The sequence below is a fragment of the Squalius cephalus genome (genome assembly GCF_949319135.1).
Source record: "Squalius cephalus genome assembly, chromosome: 4".
In the NCBI taxonomy this organism is placed as follows: Eukaryota; Metazoa; Chordata; class Actinopteri; order Cypriniformes; family Leuciscidae; genus Squalius; species Squalius cephalus.
The window spans coordinates 52,800,836-52,827,258 of NC_137125.1; the positions used below are offsets into that span (position 1 = coordinate 52,800,836).

Sequence of the window (26,423 nt, forward strand, 5' to 3'; positions counted from 1 at the left end):
AAAGGAATAATTCACCCCAAAATAAAAGTGCTCTCATCATTTACTCACCATCATGTTGTTTCAAAGAAAACAAAAAGAGATGTTTAGCAAAACGTTCATGCTTCCCCTGCAAACACTGAAAATTGGTGACACTTTACAATAAGGTTTCAATAGTTAATGTATTAACTGACATGAACTTACATTGAGCAAAACATTCGTTACAGTATTTATTCATCTTTGTCAATGTTAGTTTATAAAAAATACAGTCGTTCATTGTCTGTTCATTATAGTTCACATAGCTAATGTTAACAAATACAACTTGTGATGTTAATAATGCATTAGTAAATGTTGATATAAACATTAAGAAAGATTAATAAATGCTGTAGAAGTATTGCTCATTCTTAGTTCATGCTTACTAAAGTAATGTTAACTAATGAAACCTTATTGTAAAGTGTTACCCTGAAAATAAATGGATAAAAACACAATAAAAGACTTATTGATACTGATTATTTTAGAACCATTTATATACTATTATTATTACTATTATTAATATTATGATATTCATTGTAATATGTATTTATTTTATTTTGAGTATTATTTTAAATGTGTTTGTCATTAGTTTCTTTAATATTAATATATACATTACATAGTTTTTAAATATGAATGTAGTTTTTTATATTTTATTTAGCTTTAATTTCACTGTATGCATTTCAGTTTTTCACAATTCAAATTTTCACATGTTCTTTTTTACATTTATTTTTTTCATCTAATAGTTAATGCATTTTATTTGTAATATATTTCAGCATTATTTCAATTGACAAAAATCATTTTTAATAGTTTTAGATTCATTTTTAGTAACAACGCCGCCTGTAATATAGCGCGTACGGACTACTTTCATTGTGCTTTTTTGTCATTTCTTCTCATCTTTGGAGGTTGTAGATGTCAGTTGTATGAAAAACGGTGCAGAAAACATCAGCTTTTGTGTTCCACCGACGAAAGAAAGTCAAACAGGTTTGAAACAACACAAGAGTGAACATTGTGCCGTACGTCTTCAGATTTGCATCTTTCCGTGGCACATTCAGTCTCTGCCGTCGTCTCTTCAGAGCGAGAGGATTTGAAGTTTATCTACGGCAGCGTTTAGTTGGTATCTGCGAATGGAGACTACACAGAGATTAAACCCGTCGTTCTGTGGCGTACGCTGGATAAACGGCGGCGGAGAGAAGCTGTTGACTTTGCTAGAGGACGCAGGAGAGAGATGAGGAGGAAGAAGAAAAGAGAAAGAGAGCAAGATAAAGACTAGAGATGTGTTTGACAGCTCGTTCTTCCAGTGGTTTGAGGGCGTTCGGCTGAACACAATTATCAGGAGAGCAGCTCGCGTTGGACAGGAGAGGTGAGCTGTGAAGAAGAGGAGGAGGAGGAAGAGAGCATTTTCCCAAGCCATGACTTCACTACCCGTCGGCTCCAGTCCAGTAAACACCACCCTGGATGGATCCATGAACATAATCATTTTCTCAGCTCTTCATTAATCGCTGGCCTGTTAATTGGTAGTGGCTTTGTGTGAAAATGTGGGGGTGTGTTGACTATTTAGTGGCTCTTTCTTTTAAACCACACACAAAGAGTAACACTGGTATCCATTAGCAGACGGCCTGAGAAAAGCAATGCTTTTGGATGAATCTCATTAAAAACGTAAAGGTTTTGCCTATACTTTTGCACACACATATTTTTATGAGATTCAATTGACATGTACTCATCAGCAGACTAATGGAATATAATAATGCCTTTTCATCCTGAGTGACTAAAAATTCTTTTAACTTATTTGTCTCAAATTTAGTACTTTTTCTGATTTTCATAATTCTTTATACCTCCAATTAACCAACATTCAATACACCCCTAAAAACAAAAAGCAAATGGACGTCCTTCTCCTCTGTGATACAACATTAGAGGAGTGCATTATCCAACATGATGAATGTGATTTTTGTGTGAACTTCAGACAAAGCGCTCTGTTTCTGACTCAATGCTGCAGGAAACTGTGGAGAGAGAGAAAGAGAAAGAAGTGACTCACTGTTCGTTGACGACAAAGATGCAGTTGTCTTGCGAAGGAACGCCTGTGACGGGATGCTTGCAGGTCACCTTTCGCTCATTGTGACTGTGGGAGAGAAAAGAAACAGAAATTGTGGGAATTAGAGACATGTAAGACTGCTGTGACACTCGATAAAGAGCCGTTTGATAATTGAAATTATTGATATAGCACTGAGATTTACATGCTGGCCTGCTGGAAAAGATTACCGTCTGAATGTTGCTATCAGGGCGGAGAAAATTATAGTATGGTCTGCAAACTGTAATTTTCAATCTGCTTATCTTTATTATTATTTTTTGCAAAGCAACTGGTGGACACATGGAGGTTGTTTAAGCAAAGTCAAAATGTATCGTAAAAACTGAGGTGTCATGATGAGTAAATATTGGCTACTACTAGTATTTTTGGTTTACACCGTGAAGTTTAAAACATAAATAAATCAATAAATAAAATACAAAAAACAAATGTGATAAATGTGTATTATACTGTGATAAAAAAAAAAGAATAAATATAAAATTATATACACGTATATATGTAATACATTTGGGATTCAAGTATTTATCATTAAAAATTATTAATACTGTGATATTGAATTTGTCAAACTGCCCATCAACAGTAACTATTTACAGTATTTAAATAAATAAAATTCTTAAAAAAATGTTTTTTTTATATATATATATGCATGATAAAAAAAAAATATTGTGATCAAAACAGGAATACAAATATTATAAAAAATAAATGTGATAAATGATTCATACTGTATTAAAATAAATATATATATAATATATATATATATATATATATATATATATATATATATATATATATATATATATATATATATATACAGTGCTATGCATAAGTTTAGACACCCATGCTAAAGTTGACTAAAAAGAGGAATAAAAAATCATCTTTTGGAAATTTAACTTAATGCCTTAATTAAAAAAATTAGGAAAAATCCAGCCTTTAAGGACACCAATTTTCTTTGTGAATGAATAATGTATCGTAAATAAATAAATGTTCCTCCTTAAAATACAGGGTGCATAAGTCAGGACACCCCTATGTTAAATCCCCATAGAGGCAGGCAGAGTTTTATTTTTAAAGGCCAGTTACTTCATGGATCCAGGATATTATGCATCCTGATAAAGTTCCCTTGGCCTTTGGAATTAAAATAGCCCCACATCATCACATAGCCTTCACCATACCTAGAGATTGGCATGGAGTACTTTCCATAAGATCATCTCTCAATGCAAATCAAACCAGCTATTATAGGCTAACTGAAATAAAACCATGCCAATATACAGTATACAGTGTATTATATATGAATTGCTTGTTTTTTTTTTTTTTTGCTCAGTTGCAAGTCACTTTGGATGCAAGCATCTGCTAAATGAATATATGTAAATATAGTTATCATTACAACTATAAGCCAACTAGATTGAGCAAAATGGTCAACCAGGATAATCGTCAGCTCCACCAGCTGATAGTCCACCTAAACCAGCTCTGACCAGTTACAACCCACGCAAAACCACAATCTACCTTCAGAGGTCCGAGTCAAACATGATGTAACCCAGATGAAAACTCAACAGATGACATCAACCCAAAAATCTCCTCAGCAACATCCATCCTCCTGAATAAACACACTCTCACAGAAAACTACACACCTTGAGCGAGGGGTGGTGCAGAATTTCAACATGTCTCTCCCTCCGGGGGCCGCCAGTGGCTCTGTATCCCCTCAATCCTGTCTCTCTCTCTCTCCACTCCCGCTGTTTACCACCAACCCAAGCATGTAGTCACTGCTGCTGCCCTCCTCAGTCATACGCCCGATCACAAGAGCATGGAGACAGACAGACACCACCCCGTCCTCCTCTCCACCCTCTTCCTCTCTGCCATGAGGCGCCGACGTCTCAATAAATACAATTACCACCGCAGTCACACGCAGACTGAGCCATGAGAGGACAGAGGAGGCCGTTCACACCAGAGAAAGGCCGTTTAGCAGTGATAAGCGCACACAACGGGCTCTTCTCTCACATGGAGGAGTCACAGGGTCGCTGGGTGACATGTGGACAGACCGCGGCATGCTGGTAAGAACATGTTTTGAGGTGAACGAATCAAGGTTGAGGACAACTTCACAAAACATTTACACACACAGAGTTGAGGAGAAGTTCACAAAACACTCACATGCATAAAGCACATCTTTTCCAAAGAAATTTAGCATAACGGATGAGTGCAAAACCCAAGTGGTCAAACATGAGACGTGATTTTCTATTTAAGCGCCCCTCGAGACCTTTAAACAACCTGAGTTTGGGGCGATTCGGCATCCAGGCGGGGCGACCGGCTACAAGCCTCAGAGTCTGACCTAATCTGCACTTTGCAATGTAGTGATGTCAAAAGTATGGATTTTTCAATCGATACTGAAATATCTGAAACGCTTCCAATTCTCATTTTCAGCAGAACACACGATACTTTCTCGCTGTATCTCTCCAACAGCGAATGACACACAAACCCGCCTCTCCTCTCTCACTCATTTATTTTGCTCCGGATGAATATTGTTGGTGTTAAAGGGCTTGAATTTCGGCATGAGATTGTGCATATTGCGCATAATTTTAGTGTGACCATAGTGCGCGCACATAAAGCCGCCTCTCAGTACTAAATTTCGGTTTTTGTTACACTGTTTATTGCGCTTATAAACAGTCAAATACACACAAAATAATGTCAAAATGCTGGGCTTGGGGAGTATTCACGTAAACACAGTCAGTAATGTTTTCAGTGACCGTAAACAGTTGAGAAAGAAAACACGTGTAACATTATAATGGATCCGTGCGCCAGGTCTTAAAGTGACAGCAGCCTAATATACCTGCTGCCAAATTATGAAAATATATTAAAAATATCTATATGGGAGTTTTTCCTCATAGTATCAATGAAAATGCTGAGTGGCTAGTAACTTTGAAAAGCTTTTTTATATATATATATATATATATATATATATACACACACTCACCTAAAGGATAATTAGGAACACCTGTTCAATTTCTCATTAATGCAATTATCTAATCAACCAATCACATGGCAGTTGCTTCAATGCATTTAGGGGTGTGGTCCTGGTCAAGACAATCTCCTGAACTCCAAACTGAATGTCAGAATGGGAAAGAAAGGTGATTTAAGCAATTTTGAGCGTGGCATGGTTGTTGGTGCCAGACGGGCTGATTGTGAGTATTTCACAATCTGCTCAGTTACTGGAATTTTCACGCACAACCATTTCTAGGGTTTACAAAGAATGGTGTGAAAAGGGAAAAACATCCAGTATGCGGCAGTCCTGTGGGCGAAAATGCCTTGTTGATGCTAGAGGTCAGAGGAGAATGGGCCGACTGATTCAAGCTGATAGAAGAGCAACTTTGACTGAAATAACCACTCGTTACAACCGAGGTATGCAGCAAAGCATTTGTGAAGCCACAACACGCTCAACCTTGAGGCGGATGGGCTACAACAGCAGAAGACCCCACCGGGTACCACTCATCATACCACTCTGAGCATTGTTTCTGACCATGTCCATCCCTTTATGACCACCATGTACCCATCCTCTGATGGTTACTTCCAGCAGGATAATGCACCATGTCACAAAGCTCGAATCATTTCAAATTGGTTTCTTGAACATGACAATGAGTTCACTGTACTAAAATGGCCCCCACAGTCACCAGATCTCAACCCAATAGAGCATCTTTGGGATGTGGTGGAACGGGAGCTTCGTGCCCTGGATGTGCATCCCACAAATCTCCATCAACTGCAAGATGCTATCCTATCAATATGGGCCAACATTTCTAAAGAATGCTTTCAGCACCTTGTTGAATCAATGCCACGTAGAATTAAGGCAGTTCTGAAGGCGAAAGGGGGTCAAACACAGTATTAGTATGGTGTTCCTAATAATCCTTTAGGTGAGTGTATATGTATATTTTATTGTATGTTTTAAATTGTAAAGCCTTTTTTTTTTTTTCATTAAAATATTTATACATCATGGTGATATTTGTTACACTGCCTTTATGCTAATGAAAAAAAAATGTACATTAAATTTAAGTAGTATACATCTTTTTGCATTACAGTAATGACAATTTGGGAGGAAATATGCTTGTGTCAAGAAAATAATTTCTCAATGCAAAAAAACAAAACAAAATCAAATCTTAAAGCTAAGAAAAAAAAAACATATAACAAAAAATTCCACTGAGGTTGATGCCCACACTGAGCAATTGGATGTATGATGGATTGAAAAGCGGTTGTTAAAGTGATTGTCATCTTCCCAGAGTGAGTGTTGCCTTGGCAACAATAAATTAACCAGTACACAGCACAGAAACCATGAGCACGGTCGTCCCAAACGGCTTCAGCAACCAAAGTCTGAGTCAATCGAGTCAATCATTTCGCTCTCAGTGGGTTTCATCTGAACAGATTTCGAGATGAGAAGCACAAAAGGACACAGAGGACCTAAGGATCTTGTCCAAGGTGAACGAGGGACAGTCAATATGCTACTGTTACTTAGACTTTAGGACAAACGCAGAGTTAAAAGCTTTCAAAAAGGAGATTAGATAAAGATTTTCAGTCCGGTCTTCAGCAGAGCCATGACAACATAAAGACGCATGATCAGCTACTGGGGTAAAGGAAACACTATGCTTGGGCTCAGCCCTAGTTAACACTCCTCACTTAGTACATGTGACACGACACCATACATCATGTCACGTATAGACCGCTGCGGGGACGTCTTCATGCATACATGCATGGCCGACAGCAGATGGCATAAAAATAGCTCTCTCTCTCTCTCTCCGCCACTCAGAGGTGCGTTTGGGCGAGGAAGTCACACTTCACTTGGTTCTTTGACATGTGCAGATCACCCAGGGCTGGTCGACTCCTCTGCAAGGCCTGCAGGGACAGCAGGTGCGCTGGAGAACAGGTGGACACGTCCAGCTGTGGACGAGGTGTTCGTCCACCTCTCTGGCGGACCCCCTGAAACGGCCCAAAGGCACGAACGAGAGAGACGACAGCGGACGATTGAGGAGCTGTCAAGAAAACACACATCTTCATGAATCTCCACAACACGACGGCACTCTGAACGGCTTTTTTAAGGTGTGTTAAACACAGATTGATTTTCTTGACATTGAGGGACACATATTTTACAGATGGGTTCATAAACTACAGACAGCTGCCACTTCAGTGTAACCGAGACAAGTAAAGACATGGTAAAAACACAAGTTATTCTACTATTTATTTTCTTTGCACAACTATATAATCTACTGTATTTAAAAACTCTGCACATCTTTCGTATTCCCATGTCAGTTTTTTATCCTGTGAGCTTTACATTAGAGCCACAGTTTACTTCACAAAAAGGTGTAACAATTTATCTATATAAAAATAATTGTGTGTATTTTGATAGTCTTAAGCAAAGTTTTTTTTTTCCATACTAAAAACTATGGATTTTTTTACAAACTGTATGCACATCTTCAGTGTCAAAACTGACCCGAATACGATAGGACAGTTTATGCACTAAAACATTTTAAGATCAACTGCACAAATGAGAAGAGACACTTGAAAATTATATTAAGCAAAGTAATTGAAAGCCTATAAATACAGTCACTCGTCACATGACATTATTGCCAATTACTTTTGACCAATCGAAAAATGGCGTACAGGAAGTTTGGTCGACTATTGGTATTCATGTTCTCATGATCCAAGGAATCTATTAAGACCAGTTTCACTACAATAGACAAAATTAATCAAAAGCTATTAGCATTTTTGTTTTCCACAAGGTGGCGCTGTCTCGAAACTGGTGTCGATGACACAGAGTATCATAACATATGTCAATGTGTTCGTAAAATATAGCATTTTGCAACAAAATTTAAAATGGTCAATATGGGAAAACTTGGTATAGTTATATAAAATCTTTTGATTTTTGGCCATACCTTTCAGTAATAACTATTATTCATATCTCATAACACCGAGTTCGGTGTGAATACGCTGCGGAGATACAGCCTCAGGTCCATTTTGCCGTGCTCTTCGTCAAATTTGTGAGCGGAAAAGCTTGCTTTGAACAGCTTGGACACAAATGAAGTGAACCTATGCTTGTTTTTCTCTCATGCACTTCAAAGAGACGAGCACTTAATTTGATTAATGGGGTAAAACTAGTAATGTTAGTAATGGAGAACATAGAGCGGTTGATAGCTCATTTTCTGCTGGGTCATTGTGAAAGCCCGCGGCGGCACAAGGGAAATTGCTGAAAATGAAAATGCTCATGTGATCATGTGATGACAACATGGAGCTCATGAGCGAGAGCTTTCTGAGAAGTGCCTGTCCTCGCCACCGGCTACAGAGATGAGACTCAGAAAACAACACACCGCATTAAAGGCGCATCACTGTGAATGATAAGACTGGAGTGATGGATGTTGTGGAAATGATAGGACATGTCGGTATATTCACTTAAATCCCTGTTGCACTTACTAAGAGCGGGTGCGGATTTGATAGCAATCAGGGATGTCAGGGGAAATTCAGTAATGATTATTTTATTGGAATAAAATCAAGAAGCATTTTCCACTGTTCCTTTACTCTGACTGCAAACAAGCACATTACAAATCACACTAATTGGTTGTAAACACAATTTGTCAAAGCATAAGCCACAGGCTAAGAGAGGGAGAAGAGCAAACAGAGAGAGCGATCATGACAGGAAGTGATAATGCTTTTAAAAGGGAAGCACATGTACGGAGAATCAATATAAAGTGGGCAACAAGATAAAAATGGTTTCTGTATACACACACAAGCAGCTTTTAAGATGATACTGTACATCACTGACAAAAAAATTACAGAGAAATAAATCTGACTTTGCATGTGTATTCAAAATAACATTTATATATTTTATATATATTTTTATATATATTTTTTGCAGTATGCATGGCATACTCAGGGTTCCCACACCTCGGTTAACTTCAAATTCAAGGACCTTTTAAGGACTTTCCAGGTCACATTTCAAGTGAGAGCAAGGTTACATCGTGTTAATTGTAAGATACATCGTTACAGTTTTCACGCGTGAACATGGCAACGGACAACACAAAGTACCTCACGCAACACAACACATAAATGCACGTAACTAGCATAAAATCAAGCAAGCTAGTGTGCACAGGCCATGAAGTGTTGACGAAATAACATTAGCGGACCGGAGGGAATAATATGGAATTTAAAGAAAACTTCTTGCACAAATTAAATTCAAGCACTTTCAAGGACCTGCATGTTTATTTTCAAAAACTTTTTCCCAGATTCACAAACTTTCAAGGATTTCAAGGACCCGTGGGAACCCTGGCATACTCTACGACCCACACTAACATTATTTTGACATCATTTGCCAACAGTCAAGAAATTTTTATTAAAAAATTAGTTTGAAAAGTATAATAGCCACATTTAACCCTATAAAGCCGCAATTTTCAAAGTGCTCTAAATGATCAACATGACAAAAAAATATATTTAAAGTAAAGAAAACGAATGATATAATAACTAAGTTTTTATATTATAAGTAATATTTCAAGATAAACATTTACTGAAGTGAAGCATGTAGGTTCACTTGATTATCATTGTTTTAGAAAAATCATATTCAAATGTGAGTATCAAATATGATCATCAGGCTTTTGAGGAAGGTTTATTTTATCTCTCAATCATCATTGTATTGCATTGCATTAAATGTTTTAAAACTACAGCTTTGATCATAAATCTAAGCACTTAAATATAATTTTACTACAAGATATTATTGGGTGATGGCGGATATTCATTTTATGTCATTAGTCTGCCGTACTGTTATAAAGATCTCAATGATTTACATTAGCAGATTTCATCTTACTTTTCGGCCATATAAATATCAGCATCTGCAGCATATTAACAAAATAAATACAGAATAAAATATGAGCTACATTTTCTCACTATATAATGCTATCTGAGCAATAAAAGCCTGATGTATCAAGACATTTAGATATCATCTAAAGGTTTACAAACTATTTAAAAATATATATATATTTTACAGACTTATTTCATGTCATACTTATACTAGAGTATAACGAATACTGTGTGCACTTTGTACTGCATACTAAAACAAAATGCAGTGTATAGTTTACTAAGTAAAATTAAATGAGAGAGAGTCCATCCAGCCATTACGATCATTAAATGTCTATACAGTCTCAAAACACTGAATAAAAGGTGGCTATAATTGACGTGACCCAGTTGCTAAATTTAGCTTCACATTCTCTGAAAGGTTCTTCCGGAAATAAACAATGTTTTCAATGTTTAGTGTTCCTCTGGGCGTTCAAAAGCTCGGGAGAAAATGGACAATGAAGCATTTGCTCCCAGTGGAGCGTCTGCCATTCACACAGACGACCTTTCTGAAAGGCCAGCATGCCCTCGCGCCCTCCCGTTGCCCTCGCTGCTTTCACACCAGTCCGTGCACAGCTTTCTACAAGAACCTTTCCTTGACGTGCACACACGCTGATGACTGAGAGATTTTCAGTTTTTGGTGATGTGGCATGATGGATCATCATGTACGCTGTGGTGATTTTCCAAGACAAAACACATGGGAAATGCTGATAATACTCAAATTATGGTATACAGGTGAAACTCGAAAAATTAGAATATCGTGCAAAAGATAATTTATTTCAGTAATTCAACTTAAAAGGTGAAACTAATATAATATATATATATATATATATATATATATATATATATATATATATATATATATATATATATATATATATATATATATATATATATATATATATATATAGTATAATTTTTATGATTATGGCTTACAGCTTATGAAAATGTAAAAGATTTTGGATTTGGGGTTTTCATAATCATCAAAATTATAACAAATAAAGGCTTGAAATATCTCACTTTGCATGTAATGAGTCTATATAATTTATTAGTTTCACCTTTTAAGTTGAATTACTGAAATAAATGAACTTTTGCACGATATTCAAATTTTTCGAGTTTCACCTGTAGATGCCAAAACCAAATTTCTAAAATTAATTAATTTTCAATGTCAAAAGCTAGCTATTTTACTTCAGTAATATGTGATCCTGGACCACAAAACCAGTCACGAGTCGCACGGGTATATTTGTGGCAATAGCCAACAATACATTGTATGGGTCAAAATTATCGATTTTTCTTTTATGGCAAAAATCATAAGGATATTAAGTAAAGATCATGTTCCATGAAGATATTTTGTAAATTTCCTATCGTAAATATATAAAACATTTATTTTTCTGAGTGAATGCAGCACAATCGCAAACATAAATGGACAACTTTAAAGGGGATTTTCTCAATGTTTAGATTTTTTTGCACCCTCAGATTCACGATTTTCAAATAGTTGAATCTCGGCCAAATATTGTCCCTATCCTAACAAACCATACAACAATGGAAAGCTTATTTATTCAGATTACAGATGACCCATCTGTAATCTGAACCCATTGGGACCCATGACCCAAAAAATTGACCCATGTGACTGATTTTGTGGTCCAGGGTCACATATGGTGTAATTCTCAATGAAACTGGATATGCTACAAGAAGAGAAAAAACGTAGGATAGGACTTGGTTTTTTCCCATTGGAATTGGCTGAATTATGAAAAGTGTCTATTCCATACTAGAATGGAGCCAGGTTTGAATGCAAGTATGCTAAAGCAATGGCTTAAAAGCTATTGGTTAACGTTATCCAATATATTACATTGCTTGACAAGAAGCAAGAAACTTTTACATTCCAATTAAAATCATGAAGACAAACATGTTATGCGATATTATTAACAATAAGATAGGGAACACCTTTGGACATTTACAAGACAAGCTATCTGAAGCACATGTCTAAAAATCATGCATCTCCCTAGTTCTCAAACACTATTTAGAAGATAAATGACATTTATATGAGTATATGAATGTATGAATAAAATGAGCCGCTTCTGCCAGTCTTAAAGCTAATGATGCATTTCAGTTTAGATGAATCATCTCTGAATGAATGAATCTCTCTCCAGCATCATCTGATCTGAAAGCCCAACTCATAATTAGTAAATGACTCAATGAAAAGAGTGATATATGCCACACATGTCAGGCTGTACTCGTTCATTGTAAAGCGTTCATAATGCCGCGCTGTTTGGAAGAGATACCGACCCACTGCAAATGTCAAACGTTTGATAAAATCTTAATTTAAAAGTCTCTGAAGAACAACCAGTGGAGAATAAACGTTCATGGCATTCACATCTAAGAAACATCACACGCTTGGCTGCAGTTTAAGAAAAATGTCTAAAAAGCGGCAAATCCTGGACAGGCTTATCTTATTAAGAAAAAGGGCCAATATAAGCCGCCCATGTAGAATCTACTGAAGCCGTTTCAACTGTGCAAATGGAAAGAAAGAGCAAATCCTCTCATTTGTTACTTAATCAGGGAGTAATTCCTTCGAGAAGTTTGATTCCAGAATAAGTGATTGTATATTTCATAAGCGGGTTAACAAAGGAGAATTTGGGAGGTCACAGCACAGATTGGTTGTGGCAAAAGAGCAATCGGCACTTATTAAGGCATGTATCATACGATTACTCAGTCAATGTTTATGTAAATGGTCCAAATGAAGGCAGAGGATCTCAGACGTCCATTGTGTAGTTCACTTGTCTTGAGTACATAAGATGCTCCAGTTTCCAGTTTACTTTCCCATCAAAGCATCAAACAGCGGAAGAAGTAAATTGAGTCCTATGCGCTTAATTGAGGCGGATAATTGTTTTTAGCCGATAAGGCGACGTGCATAAACTACAATGGAAACACAATTACCAAATAAATCCCTCGATGGGCAACAAAAACTCACATGACATTGCCTCAAATGAGAATGTGATTGGATAACTGGACTAACCAGCGGACCAATCGCACAGCATCTCAAATGTTGGTTTGGTCACATTCTGAAATGCCTGAATCAAAGTGGTTGGGTATAATTACCTCAAAGAAGTGTCTCACATGATCGCATTCACAAACACCGAGCATCCGCCTCTGAACGCAAGATAACATGAGCCTTTATTTCTTTTCATCTACATGCTCTGAGGCAGGAAAAAAGAGCCACAAGTGACCAATTTGTTCTCTTGACCACATGAGATGGAAACAGAGCTTTATTTGGAAATGTTCTATGCTATAATCCAACTTTGGATGGAAAAATAGCGAGTGAAACACTTTTCACTTACCCAGTGGTACTCTCAAAGCACTTGTGTTAAGGGTTTTCATAAAACCTTCAATGTCATTGGTTTAACTCTAAGCAGCATCACAATAACACGTCAAGTCACCTTTGTATATATTTAAATATAGTGCTTTATACAATATAGATTTTTTTTTTTTAAAGCAGCTTTACAGGGATAAACAGAAAAATAATGATTCAATGACGCAAACAGAGTTCAAATCTGCCGTTAAGCAGCTCTAAAAAGAAAAAAAGTGGAGGTCAGTTCAATGTTGATTCAGTTTAATTCAATAAATGCGTAAAGATCATCAAATGAGTGTAACCAAAGAAACCCAAACTCCATCGGTGACAAATGGAGCGGGTAAAAAAGTTTTCCTGAGGCCAAGCGAACCAACAAGGTGTGGTAATGATTCCAGACATAAGTCATATTGTAAATGGATATCATTCAGAAAAGATGTCAAGTCAAGTCACTTTTTTTAAATAGCGCTTTACACAACACAGGTAGATTCAAAGCAGCTTTACAGTGATCAACAGGACAATAATGATTCAATGATGCAACAGTTCAAATCTGCTGTTAAGCAGCTCTAAAAAGAAAAAAAGTGCCATTTTTCAGCTGAAGTCAGTTGGATTTTTTTAATTAATCACAACTAACATTTATTTTACTTGCAGGAACAACATTCATATGCTTTTGAATTTTCAATGTTTCCAAACCCTTTGGCGAAAACTCATGACTTTGAGTGTGTGAGTGTATAAATAACAAATAGGGGAAATGAAACTAGACAGATGTCTAGGTTTGAAAACTTGTGATTAACAATGAAGTACTCATTAAAACAGAGTTTGCTTCTACCTAGTAACAGAAGGGTTTGTCTATGAAGAACCAATCAAATTGTAGGGAAATTATGTAATGTATCATGTCATTTTCGCCATGCTCCTACTCTATAAAAACTGTTGTATTCCTGTTTGCTGGTGGGATTCTCTCTGAAATTTGTCTGAGATCCTCCGGCCGTGATTAAAGCATTTGAAGGACATTTGCTGAAGTCTGTCTGGTTATTATTGCTGCGCAGCAAGATAGTTAGGGGAACAAGCTAGGGATTACCAACTCGGCCCACGTTGACTGTAGACACGCTAGAGTATAAATATTATTGAACGGGGACGTCGACTGTAGACGAGACCCATAGAAACTAAACGTCGACTGTAGACGTTCAGGGACGTCGACTGTAGACGAGACCCAGGTAGACTCAGGTCAGGTGCGAAATAGATGAAAAATCTACCACAGTATCATTCAGACACTGCTGTCATTTTCAGTGTTATAATATGAAACATAAGATTAAAAATAATGCCTGAAAGTGAAGGACGTATGTCTATAATCCGCTGAAAAATCTATTGTAAAGCAGCTCAAGTTTGCTGTTTTGAAGGTTTTTTTTTTTGTGGCCAAGCTGGGAGATCACCATAAACTATATAAGAGCAGAAACCAGGCTTTATTAGCAACACATTTTATATATAATGCATAATGGTGTATAACATGCAAACAACTAAAACACAATTATACTCCATGTTTCAAATGTTTGGTTTTTTTTAAGATTGTAATGCGTATGCTTCACCAAGACTGCAAATATGATTAAAATATTATGTGCAACACCACTTTTGGTGTGGTGTTATTTTAAACACAATTATATGATGTATCGTATGGTGCAATATAATGTGATTCATCATGTGTTGATTGCACCTGCTCCTGCAATCACCAGCACATTACATCATCAGCACAGTTAGAAAACAGCTTGATGGAGCCGTCAAGTAGTTCCTCTCCTGCGAGCACAAAAATACACAGATCAGCTCATGTCTGGCACAGGCATGCGTTGGTGTTGCTAATAGTAACCGCTGCAGATGGCTGTTGTTGTGCCAGTAATGGCAGGGCTGTATTTGCACTCTTTTGCCCTAAAAAGCATGGCAGGAGGAAGTCGGAAAAAGCCAAACAAGAGGCTCATTTGGAGGCAGATGGGCTGAGAGTGCGGCTCCCGTCGAGATGCTTCAGAAAGCATCATAATGGAGACAAAACACACGAACTCGAGCGCTGGTTCGGATCAGATAATGCCACACCGCCCTCAGAAGACCCGTCCAACGGTTCGTTTCTTCCAGCTCACAAACGCTGATTAGAGACGCACAATCTGGACACCTGATGAGGGCGATTCCCTCCCCACGCTGTGATTGGACGACGGCATGCAGGACTGTCAGTAAATCTCAATTAAAAGAACAAGCGTGCGACATGTTAACGCTGAGGTTTCACTGTCTCCCGGAGGTGGGTGATGGAGGGGCTTGTTAGTCACTGAACGTCTGAAGTTTTGCAAGAGCAGATGTGGTGAAGAAAAAGGCCAATTATTCTCTCTCAGTAATGGGTTTAAGAGGGGGACGCAGCCCACGTTCAAGAGGGCGGCGTGCTTACAGTGCACAAGCATAAGATAACATATGTCATCTCAGGCAGTGGCAGAAGGGAAAGAAAAATAAAACGCATAGCACGTTGTTCGTACGACTTCATTAAAGACTTTTGGTGGTGTCAAACTGGGACGTTATGACTTCACACCAATGACTATAAAGTTTTAACAATCAATCTAATTGTATGAGAATAGTGAAGTATAATTATGGTCATCACGAATGTGCAAAGCAAACAACTTTGGCAATATGAGGCGATATGACAGTGACAGGCGACGCAATGACACAGATCCTGCACTGGTTAAATCCAGAGAAATAGGCAATTTTAACCAATGTTGGAAACATAAGCACACAAGTAAACCATATACTGTTTTTAACAGTGTTCTAGTGGTTTTTGGATATTTTAATACATATTGTACCTTTAAACTGACTTGAAACTACCTGTACATTAAACGGTTTCAATGCACACCTTCCAGTCAATCAGAATCGATTATTCAGACAGACCAAGGTATGAAAATATATATATGTGTGTGTGTGTGTGTGTGTGTGTGTGTGTGTTTAATCTGAGAGGACACATGGTGGCTCACGGATGAAAAAGGATGACAATCGCCTAAATGCTGCAGGACGAGAAAAAAAAACTAAATTTTTTGTCAGTCTGTTCTGAGGGCCGTGACCTGGATCTCAGCGCATCAATACAGCAACAACTCATTACAGTCACGGAGAAACAAATCACCAGGAATGGATTCTGAGCCATGACAACAGTTGCCATCTGGAAGCACAATGAATCCCTGATTTTCGGCAGACACTAACAGACAACAAATAAATGACTGAAACTCTTCCAGACACTTTCACAAACTTAAACGAAGAAGCGGCTTAGCCCTCGCATCTAAAATCATTACCGCAACACATGTGCATGCAAATTAAACATGTTTAGGACACTTGATAGCTCAAAGTTAACTTTCTAGGAGTTATTTAGTGCAAAATTAAAAGACAAAATGAGAAAAATAATGAATCTAGGATGAGCACTGTGCTCTTGTAAAACAAACATATCTCCTCAAATGCAGTGCACTGCATCACAACCCTTCTCATAAACATCGAAACACTGGTCCTGGAGTTTAATCTGCAAAAACAAGACACATCAGCTTCGCTTCTTCGGCCTCATTCATGGCTGTTGTTGCGGGATGAACCCTAAAGCTCTCGTCCACTTCTAAAGCTGAGCTGTGGAGACTGAACCGGGCCGAAGACAGCAGGAGGCCGAGCCGATGATGTCTCAATCTATCTCCCATCTATCCACACCATCTGCTTCCCATCAAAACATGCATTTATATCCACTTTCAGAGCTCTATACATCATCTCTGTGTGTCTGAATGATACAGGCTGACACTCGACTATTTGTCGGAACAGATGAAAGTAAAAAGCCATTGCAGTAATATTTAGAGATGGTGGATGCGATGGTAAAACCAATGGGCTATTAGTATGTTTCAGGGGAAATGCATGACTGCCGCCCTATGAAGTATTCTTGCTAATGCATCGCATTGCTAAAAATAGTTTATTCATCAATATTTGTTGTTTTCCATTAAAAATAGCTAAACACCCTTAAAACTTGATAAATGTACTTGATGCACAATTTATAGTCTTAATATTTATGCTTTTATATATATACAGTACCAGTCAAAAGTTTGGAAACATTACTATTTTTAATGTTTTTGAAAGAAGTCTCTTATGCTCATCAAGCCTGCAGTTAAAAAAAAACAAAAACAAAAAAAACCAGTAATATTATGAAATATTATTACAATTTAAAATAATGGTTCTCTTTTTTAATATATTTTAAAATGTAATTTATTTTTGTGATGCAAAGCTGAATTTTCATCAGCAAGTACTCCAGTCTTTGGTGTCTTATGATCCTTCAGAAATCATTCTAATATGATGATTTGATACTCAGTTATTATCAATGATGGAAACAGTTGTGCTGTTTAATATATTTTTTTGGAATACTTCTTTCAGGATTCATTGATGAGTAAAACGTTAACAGCATTTATTCATAAAAACAGCATTTATTCAAAATAAAAACATTTCTAACAATATAAATCGTTACCATCACCTTTTATCAATTTAACGCATCCTTGTTGAATTAAAGTACTAATTTCTTAAAAAAAAAAAAAAGTTATTGTTCCCAAACTTTTGAACGGTAGTGTATATTGTTACAAAAGATTTCTATTCTAAATAAATACAGTTCTTTTTAACTTTTTATTCATCAAATAATCCTGAAAAAAGTATCTCAGGTTATAAAAAAAATATTAAGCAGCACAACTGTTTCCAACATTGATCATAAATCAGCATATTAGAATGATTTCTGAAGGATCATAAGACACCAAAGACTGGAGTACTTGCTGATGAAAATTCAGCTTTGCATCACAAAAATAAATTACATTTTAAAATATATTAAAAAAGAGAACCATTATTTTAAATTGTAATAATATTTCATAATATTACTGGTTTTTTATTTATTTATTTATTTTTTAACTGCAGGCTTGATGAGCATAAGAGACTTCTTTCAAAAACATTAAAAATAGTAATGTTTCCAAACTTTTGACTGGTACTGTGTATATATATATATATATATATATATATGTGTGTGTGTGTGTGTGTGTGTGTGTGTGTGTGTGTGTGTGTGTATACAGACCCTTTCCAAAAAATTTGAATATCATGGAAAAGTTTATTTATTTCCATAATTCCATTCAAAAAGTTAAACTTCCATAGATTATAGATTCAGGGCCCACAACTTAAACGATTTCAAGTATTTAGTTGTTTATTTGTACATAATTTGGGCTTCCAGCTCATAAAACCCACGGAAACAGGATTTCAAAAAATTAGAATATTACATGAAATCACACAGTAATTACACAGTGATACCATGGTCATTGCAAATCCTGCTGGAAAATGAAGGAAGCATGAAGTGCTCTGGAAATGTCCTGGTAGACGGCTGCGTTGACTCTGGATTTAATAAAGCACAGTGGACCAAAGTCCTCTTTTCTAATGAGAGCAAATTTTGCATCTCATTTGGAAACCAAGGTCCCAGAGTCTGGAGGAAGAATGGAGAGGCACACAATCCAAGATGCTTGAAGTCCAGTGTGAAGTTTCCACAGTCTGTGTTGGTTTGGGGAGCCATGTCATCGTCTAGTGTTGGTCCACTGCTGTCCACTCAACGCAGCCGTCTACCAGGACATTTCCAGAGCACTTCATGCTTCCTTCAGCAGACAAGCTTTATGGAGATGCTGACTTCATTTTCCAGCAGGATTTGCACCTGCCCACACTGCCAAAAGAACCAAAACCTGGTTCAATGACCATGGTATCACTGTGTAATTACTCTGTGATTTCATGTAATATTCTAATTTTTTGAAATCCTGTTTTCGTGGGTTTTATGAGCTGGAAGCCCAAATTATGTACAAATAAACAACTAAATACTTGAAATCGTTTAAGTAGTGGGCCCTGAATCTATAATCTATGGAAGTTTAAAAGTCTACATGAAATGGCATTTGCAACCCTTTTTTAACTTGATTTCATCCAACATAAATTGATTGAACTGTGAAAAGTTACTTTTCATTTCTTTGGAATGACATGCACGAATATTTTTAAATTAAAATTATCAAAATGTATTAAGAAATTCTGATTTCGTGTTGACTTTGCAGGATATCATCTTCCTTGTGGAAATAAATCTGCAGCTTTAAGTCCTCTGGGACAGAAGGTTTACAGACTGGCAGAACTTTTAAAAACAGATGGTATTGGAAGTGCTTGACCTGGATTGATCTGAACACGTGGCGTCCACACAGATGGGCGGATCTGGTTGCACACTCAAGCCCAAAATCATATGGGGTGGTTAGGGTCATGTTTCTTCTTCTGGACGTCTCTTTGAAGTTTATAACAGTGCATCTAGTATCTCAACAGATGTACGTATGTTTCAGTATTAAAGCAGAGGGACAGACAGGACAGAAGTGAATCATGGGACACAGCGAACGCCTGTGGGAATGACGTGTGTGTGTGATGGAGGTCATTTGTTCACAGTGGAGTGGAACGGCTCCTGTTTCTCTACGCGCACATCTGTGTTCATCAGCTGTAACTAAAGCTCGCCTGCAGCCCATGTGTGAGTGTGTGACACAGGTTATACGGGACACACTCACATGTGACACTAAGTTTGCAACACAGGACTTCGAGACTACAATTAAAATGTAAAAAAAACTTTAAAAAAAACTAATAAAGGATGTGAAACAGTAAAGATCAATGCTGCAATTTACTGCTAAAGTGTAGTCATTGCTCATGAATATTAATTACTTGATCAGACGTTGACTGGCAGACGTTGTGCACTAATCAGCTGGTGAATTAAACAATCTGCTGAAATCGTGGCTCATGAATATTTAATAAGTTACCTGACTGGATGCTCCCGGAAGGCTACCAGGCAACATCTGCACAACCCAAGTAACATTTCACACATCATGCCTTTGTTTCACATGCAGGACGTGTAGTTTCATTCAACAGAATGGAACATTTTTTAACCTGATATGCCAAAAACCGATGTCGTAAATGACAGTCAAAGATGTTCATGCATAATTCCTGCTCCAACTTCACCAAACCTACAGCACCGAAAAGTTGCGATTGCTAGTTTTGCAGTTTCAATTAAATGCAATGAGATTAAAAAGCCCTATTCGGACAGAAATAACTTTACAAGGGTAGAAGGAGTAATGTCATTTTACCACAGGACGTCTGTAATATTAAAGGCCAATTCGCACGGGATAAGAAATCTCAGTCAAACTAGCAGAAGTGGGAGAGTAAGTTGACTTGTGCATCGCCGTCACTCTCCTGTCGTCATGTGTGTATTATGTTACTTCTTGATATCACATGCGCAAACACATTTATATATATAAAACAGTTATGTCCGGTCGAACGATGTATTAATTAACTTCAGATTGGATTGTGTTGGTAATAGGCTCTTACCTAACGCTAAAAGTAGTTTCGTGCCTCTAACAAGTGCTGTCGATCTTCTCTCTGATCTGAATGGTGTGTGTAAAACACTTGAGTTTTGCCACAGACTCGTCCCAGCGTCTAGAACGCAACTGATGCTTTATCAAGCGTCTCCATACTTGAAAAACCACGGAAAACTACTTTTAAACAGGAAATGACGGAATATTTACGTACATATTTACAGCGGGTCTATTCACACGGGATCAGTATTACCTGAGGTCATTTTTCCGGACCTTTTTACTTTACTGACATTGTCCGTAATGATCACTGAGATGCACATTCAGACGGGACTAAAATCACAGAGAAGCTCTGGTGATTATTACTTTACCCCACCTCTACATGTTAAACTAGTCCCGTCCGAATACGGCTAAAGACAACCATCACGGCGATCAGTGTAGTCTGATTCACAAATGACTCTTATGAACCAGTTCTTTAAATGAATCACTTCACAACGACTCCTTAATAATATAAAACTTTAGATGCTATAGAGAGTTTTTATATCATATGATTACATATGAGCATAAATACTGAGCATGCGATTATAATAAAAACTGGTAAATCGGTGTCATCTTGATGGACAGATTATTATTTCATCATAAAACTGCTGATATTTACAGATATTATCTTTATTTGCTGTGTTTATTGAGCTGTTTTGTCTGCTGTCCTTCACGGCTCCGGTGACCACACTGTTTATTTTGGGATGCATGCGGAATGATGAATGGAAGAGGAATGTCGGATGCATGTTGCCAAGGTAACAGTGTGATATTTACCGTGTCGTCTATGACGGGGAGGAGAAGACAGACGAGAGGAGGACAGGTGAAGAGTGGGCAGTAATTTCAGAGGAGTCAAGCAAACACTGTAAGCGGAGAGATGGGAGAGACGTCACGCTGACCCGGGAGGCCAAGGAGATGGCGGAGCACAGGACTCAACACACACACACACACACCGGCTCTGTCAGACACATTAAATGTCAGTGGCGTGGACAGGTCTGCCCTTTCCAGGTGGACAGAGTTAGCAGCTGAGGTTGTTTGGAAAGGAAAAATGTATTTTTCTAGGCTAGTCTAAAGCCCTATTTGGACGGGATTAACTTTACAAGGGTGATGGAGTAATGTAATTTTACCACAGGACATCTGTAATATTAAAGGCCAATTCGCACGGGATAAGAAATCTCAGTCAAACTAGCAGAAGTGGGAGAGTAACTTGATTTGTGCATCGCCGTCACTCTCATGTCGTCATGTGTGTATTACGTTACTTCCTGATATCACGTGCGCAAACACATATAACCTATATTTATATATATAAAACAGTTATGTCCGGTCGAACGATGTATTAATTAACTTCAGATTGGATTGTGTTGGTAATAGGCTCTTACCTAACGCTAAAAGTAGTTTTGTGCCTCTAACAAGTGCTGTCGATCTCCTCTCTGATCTGAATGGTGTGTGTGGTGAGTTTTGCCACAGACTCGTTCCAGCTTCTAGAACGCAACTGATGCTTTTCAAGCGTCTCCATACTTGAAAAACCACGGAAAACTACTTTTAAAAAGGAAATGACGGGAAATTTACGTACATATTTACAGCGGGTCTATTCACACGGGATCAGTATTACCTGAGGTCATTTTTCCAGACATTTTTACAGAAGGTAAAAGTCGCCGTAATCTTTTCTGACATTGTCCGTAATGATCACTGAGATGCACATTCGGTCAGGACTAAAATCACAGAGAAGCTCTGGTGATTATTACTTTACCACACCTCTGCAAGTTACACTAGTCCCGTCCAAATAGGGCTTAAGAGGTTTTAAGTGGGATTTTTTTAGGAGGTACATGTATTTTATAAGCAAAAATAGCGTAATGACAACAACAACAACAACAAAAAACAAGGTTTTTGGGTGCTTGAAATGAGGGGGTAAAAAACAAGCCATTACCATAATAGATTTCGTTTGTTAGCACCAACCCTTAAATTCAGAGCTGTGAAGAAAGGGAAAGTAACCTAGTAATGTCTCCGTTTCATTCATTTAAATAATTAATTGGCTCTCTTTTTCGTGCATTCAGTCTCAAAACAACACTAGGCGATAACAGCAACATTCACATCGTCTCATCTGGCCAAACAAAATCACACATTAATATTTAATTCTGCTCTTCAAACCAGCAACGGTCCATCGGAAAGTTTTCAAAAGCAGATATCATGAAACAACAGCGCAGTTCTATGGGACAGATACAAGATCAACCCTGGTAATCAAACCCTCAGGCCTCTGATAGACCAACACAATAATGTATTTAATGAAGGGTCGGTGCTGATGCTGAAATTCTGTTTACCGCAGCTCGCAAGAGTTCCTAGGAACTTTGCTAATACAAAAACTTGTGCCGCTGATGGCAATATTTCATACCTACAATCCTTTCAGCTTGTGTCGGAAATTCTGAGGAAATGGATGGATATAATATTACATGCCAAGCTCTCATAAACCATGTTATTTTCCCCCCTTCTGCACTGGGCTCGCTCTCAGAGTTCGGCAAAAGTTGTCGAGACATCGTCTTTGCTGGAGACAGTGGTTTGGCAGATGATTTAGAGTTCTTGGGGCATTTCACTCTGAAACCAGCAAACCACCAAACATCATGTGTGCTGAGCTATTATTATTTCCACAATACAGGATGCTAAAGCAATAATCCATGAGCATGGACCATATGCAGGACAGTTGTTTTAACACACATAAAGAGAATTCTTAGCCATTCTTTTTGCTATTCTGAATTTCTTTCTTTTCTTTTTTTTGTTGCAAATTGCCAACAAAATCGTTTATTTTTCATTTCAATCATTACGGTTCAAACTCATCCAGTCAGAAATTAGCATTAGAACTTTAAGAGAATTAAGGCAAAGAAAGTTTGTTTATGAAGCAATAATAAAAGTAGACATAAGCATCCAATAAATGTATAATTATAAAAAAGTAGTATGGAACTGAAGACTGGAAATGTTTAACTCCAAAAGAAAGTTAAAGAATCTCACCTTAGCCCATACAAAATAAATTAAAATAACAAAAAACAAAAAAAAAACAATCAAATACAATTTTTTTTTTAAATAAACTCCGCAAGAAAGTTTAAAATGTTCTTAATACATAGGAATTTTTTTTATTTATTTTATATATATATATATATATATATATATATATATACACACACACACACACACACACACACACACACACACATATATATACACATACATATATACACACATATACATATATACATATACATATATATATATATATATACATATATATATACATATATATATATATATATATATATATATATATATATATATATATATATATATATATATATATATATATATATATTATATATATATTATAACAACAATAATATTATGCTAATATTATGCAATAAAATTAATAATATTATGCAATAAAATACTAGACAAGAAGACAAAAATAAAACCATAAAACAACAACAAAAAAAACGCTGTATTCTGCGGCCAGTCTAGTAGTTGACGTCACTTTGTAAAGAAACACTGCGCGCCTATAACACATTATATGCAATATATAATATGCATTTTCACAAACTAGAGTTTTTGTATCTTGATAAACTGTATCGTTTTCAAAAACTTGCACTTTGAATCCAGTTTTCAAAAAGCTTGCGTTTTCAGGCCCCCAAAACGCCATTGTCGTGTAAATAAATGTTTCACGTTAGTTGAACACGTGTCGTGTAAACGGCCCCTAAGTGGACAAGTAAACCGACCATTTCTAAACGCCTTGAACTGTGACTCATCCAATCAGATTTTACAGCAGGATCAGTTTTATAGTCTCTCTTTACAACCTGCTTCATTGCAAAGGTGTTAAATGACTATAGCGCTGCAACACGACGCAGCAATCCTGTTCTCTTAATAATAATCGCACTGGTTAATTTTCCTGCACTGAAGCTCGGCCTCCCGCTGCTCTGCTGTGGATCCTGTGGTGAACGCCAGGTCTGTCTGTGGGTGGATGAGGCTCTCTCCTCTACGCCTACGCCGAGCACTCATCTCTCCGGGACCAAACGCTGTGATTCAGGCTCTGTAGTCGGGTCATGTTCTGTTTTACAGGAGCAGGATTCTCAGAATATCTGCCTGCTAAATGTGCACGTTGAATGCATGATTCAACACAAGCCTTTGATACAGATTGTGTCAGTGTCGACCGCTGGGAACGGCTTCTTTGAGCAAGCAGATTCCCAGATTACATAAGGTGACTCCTGGAGACTAGACACCCGGAGGCTCAGGCTGATAAGAATATAACCTGGCATCTTTTCTATCCTCTCAATCATTCATGGCTTTAAAAGCTGAACACGTAGCTTGGACGTTCCCCCACGACGTGGGGACTTAATCACAAATGCGCTCGCTGGCTTTACGGATGAGCCTTGCAGACAACATGTGGATTTTCTTACGCAGTTAAAGATTTCCAGTCAGTCCTTAATCCAGAGACAAACTCTATCCCTCGACTCGGCTATAAATGCAATGGATGACGATCAGAGAGAAAATCTACAGCACAGGAGGGTTTGCTCCACACCACAATGATGGCTTTGGTACTATACCAGAAGCTAAATACTACAGCCTAAGAAAACTGAATAAGTGTTAACATCATGACTCATGCAAACTAACACAAACACATACAGAAATGCAGGGGGCAAAAGCCTGTTAAAAAAAAAAAAAAAAAAAAAAAAAAAAAAAAAATTGAAAAGACTTTAATGTTTAAATGTTGACAAATTACAAAATTGACAGATAAAAGTTGTTTAGAGGCTGTTCACTGTTTCTATTTGATGCTGACGCATGATATTCTCATGTTACGCAGCACGTTTGAGCTTCAGCAAGAACCAATGAGGTTCATTCTTGTGTTACGCAGCACGTTTGAGCTTTAGCAAGAACCAATGAGCTTCATTCTCAAGAACCAATGAGGTTCATTCTCAAGAACCAATGAGGTTCATTCTCGTGTTACGCAGCACGCTTGAGCTTCAGCAAGAACCAATGAGGTTCATTCTTGTGTTACGCAGCACGCTTGAGCTTTAGCAAGAACCAATGAGGTTCATTCTTGTGTAACGCAGCTCGTTTGAGCTTCAGCAAGAACCAATGAGCTTCATTCTCAAGAACCAATGAGCTTCATTCTCAAGAACCAATGAGGTTCATTCTCGTGTTATGCAGCACGCTTGAGCTTTAGCAAGAACCAATGAGGTTCATTCTTGTGTAACGCAGCACGTTTGAGCTTTAGCAAGAACCAATGAGGTTCATTCTTGTGTTACGCAGCACGTTTGAGCTTCAGCAAGAACCAATGAGCTTCATTCTCAAGAACCAATGAGGTTCATTCTCAAGAACCAATGAGGTTCATTCTCGTGTTACGCAGCACGCTTGAGCTTCAGCAAGAACCAATGAGGTTCATTCTCGTGTTACGCAGCACGCTTGAGCTTCAGCAAGAACCAATGAGGTTCATTCTTGTGTTACGCAGCACGCTTGAGCTTCAGCAAGAACCAATGAGCTTCATTATCAAGAACCAATGAGGTTCATTCTTGTGTTACGCAGCACGTTTGAGCTTCAGCAAGAACCAATGAGCTTCATTCTCAAGAACCAATGAGGTTCATTCTCAAGAACCAATGAGCTTCATTCTCAAGAACCAATGAGCTTCATTCTCAAGAACCAATGAGGTTCATTCTCGTGTTACACAGCACGCTTGAGCTTCAGCAAG

At 37.5% G+C, this 26,423-nt stretch overlaps 1 protein-coding gene across 23 annotated transcripts in view; it reads right to left on the minus strand.

Moving 5' to 3' along the window:
• plekha5 (pleckstrin homology domain containing, family A member 5) overlaps nucleotides 1-26,423 on the minus strand; it is a 157,919-nt gene that overhangs the window by 57,835 nt on the left and 73,661 nt on the right. For 21 of the 23 annotated variants that reach the window (XM_079870075.1, XM_079870074.1, XM_079870057.1 and 18 more), the window contains one exon: nucleotides 2,042-2,125. In XM_079870075.1, the coding sequence (XP_079726201.1) occupies nucleotides 2,042-2,125 (84 nt within the window). Of the gene's footprint in view, nucleotides 1-2,041; nucleotides 2,126-3,714; nucleotides 3,934-26,423 lie in introns of those variants that run through there. The other 2 variants (XM_079870072.1, XM_079870070.1) reach the window with 1 other exon arrangement.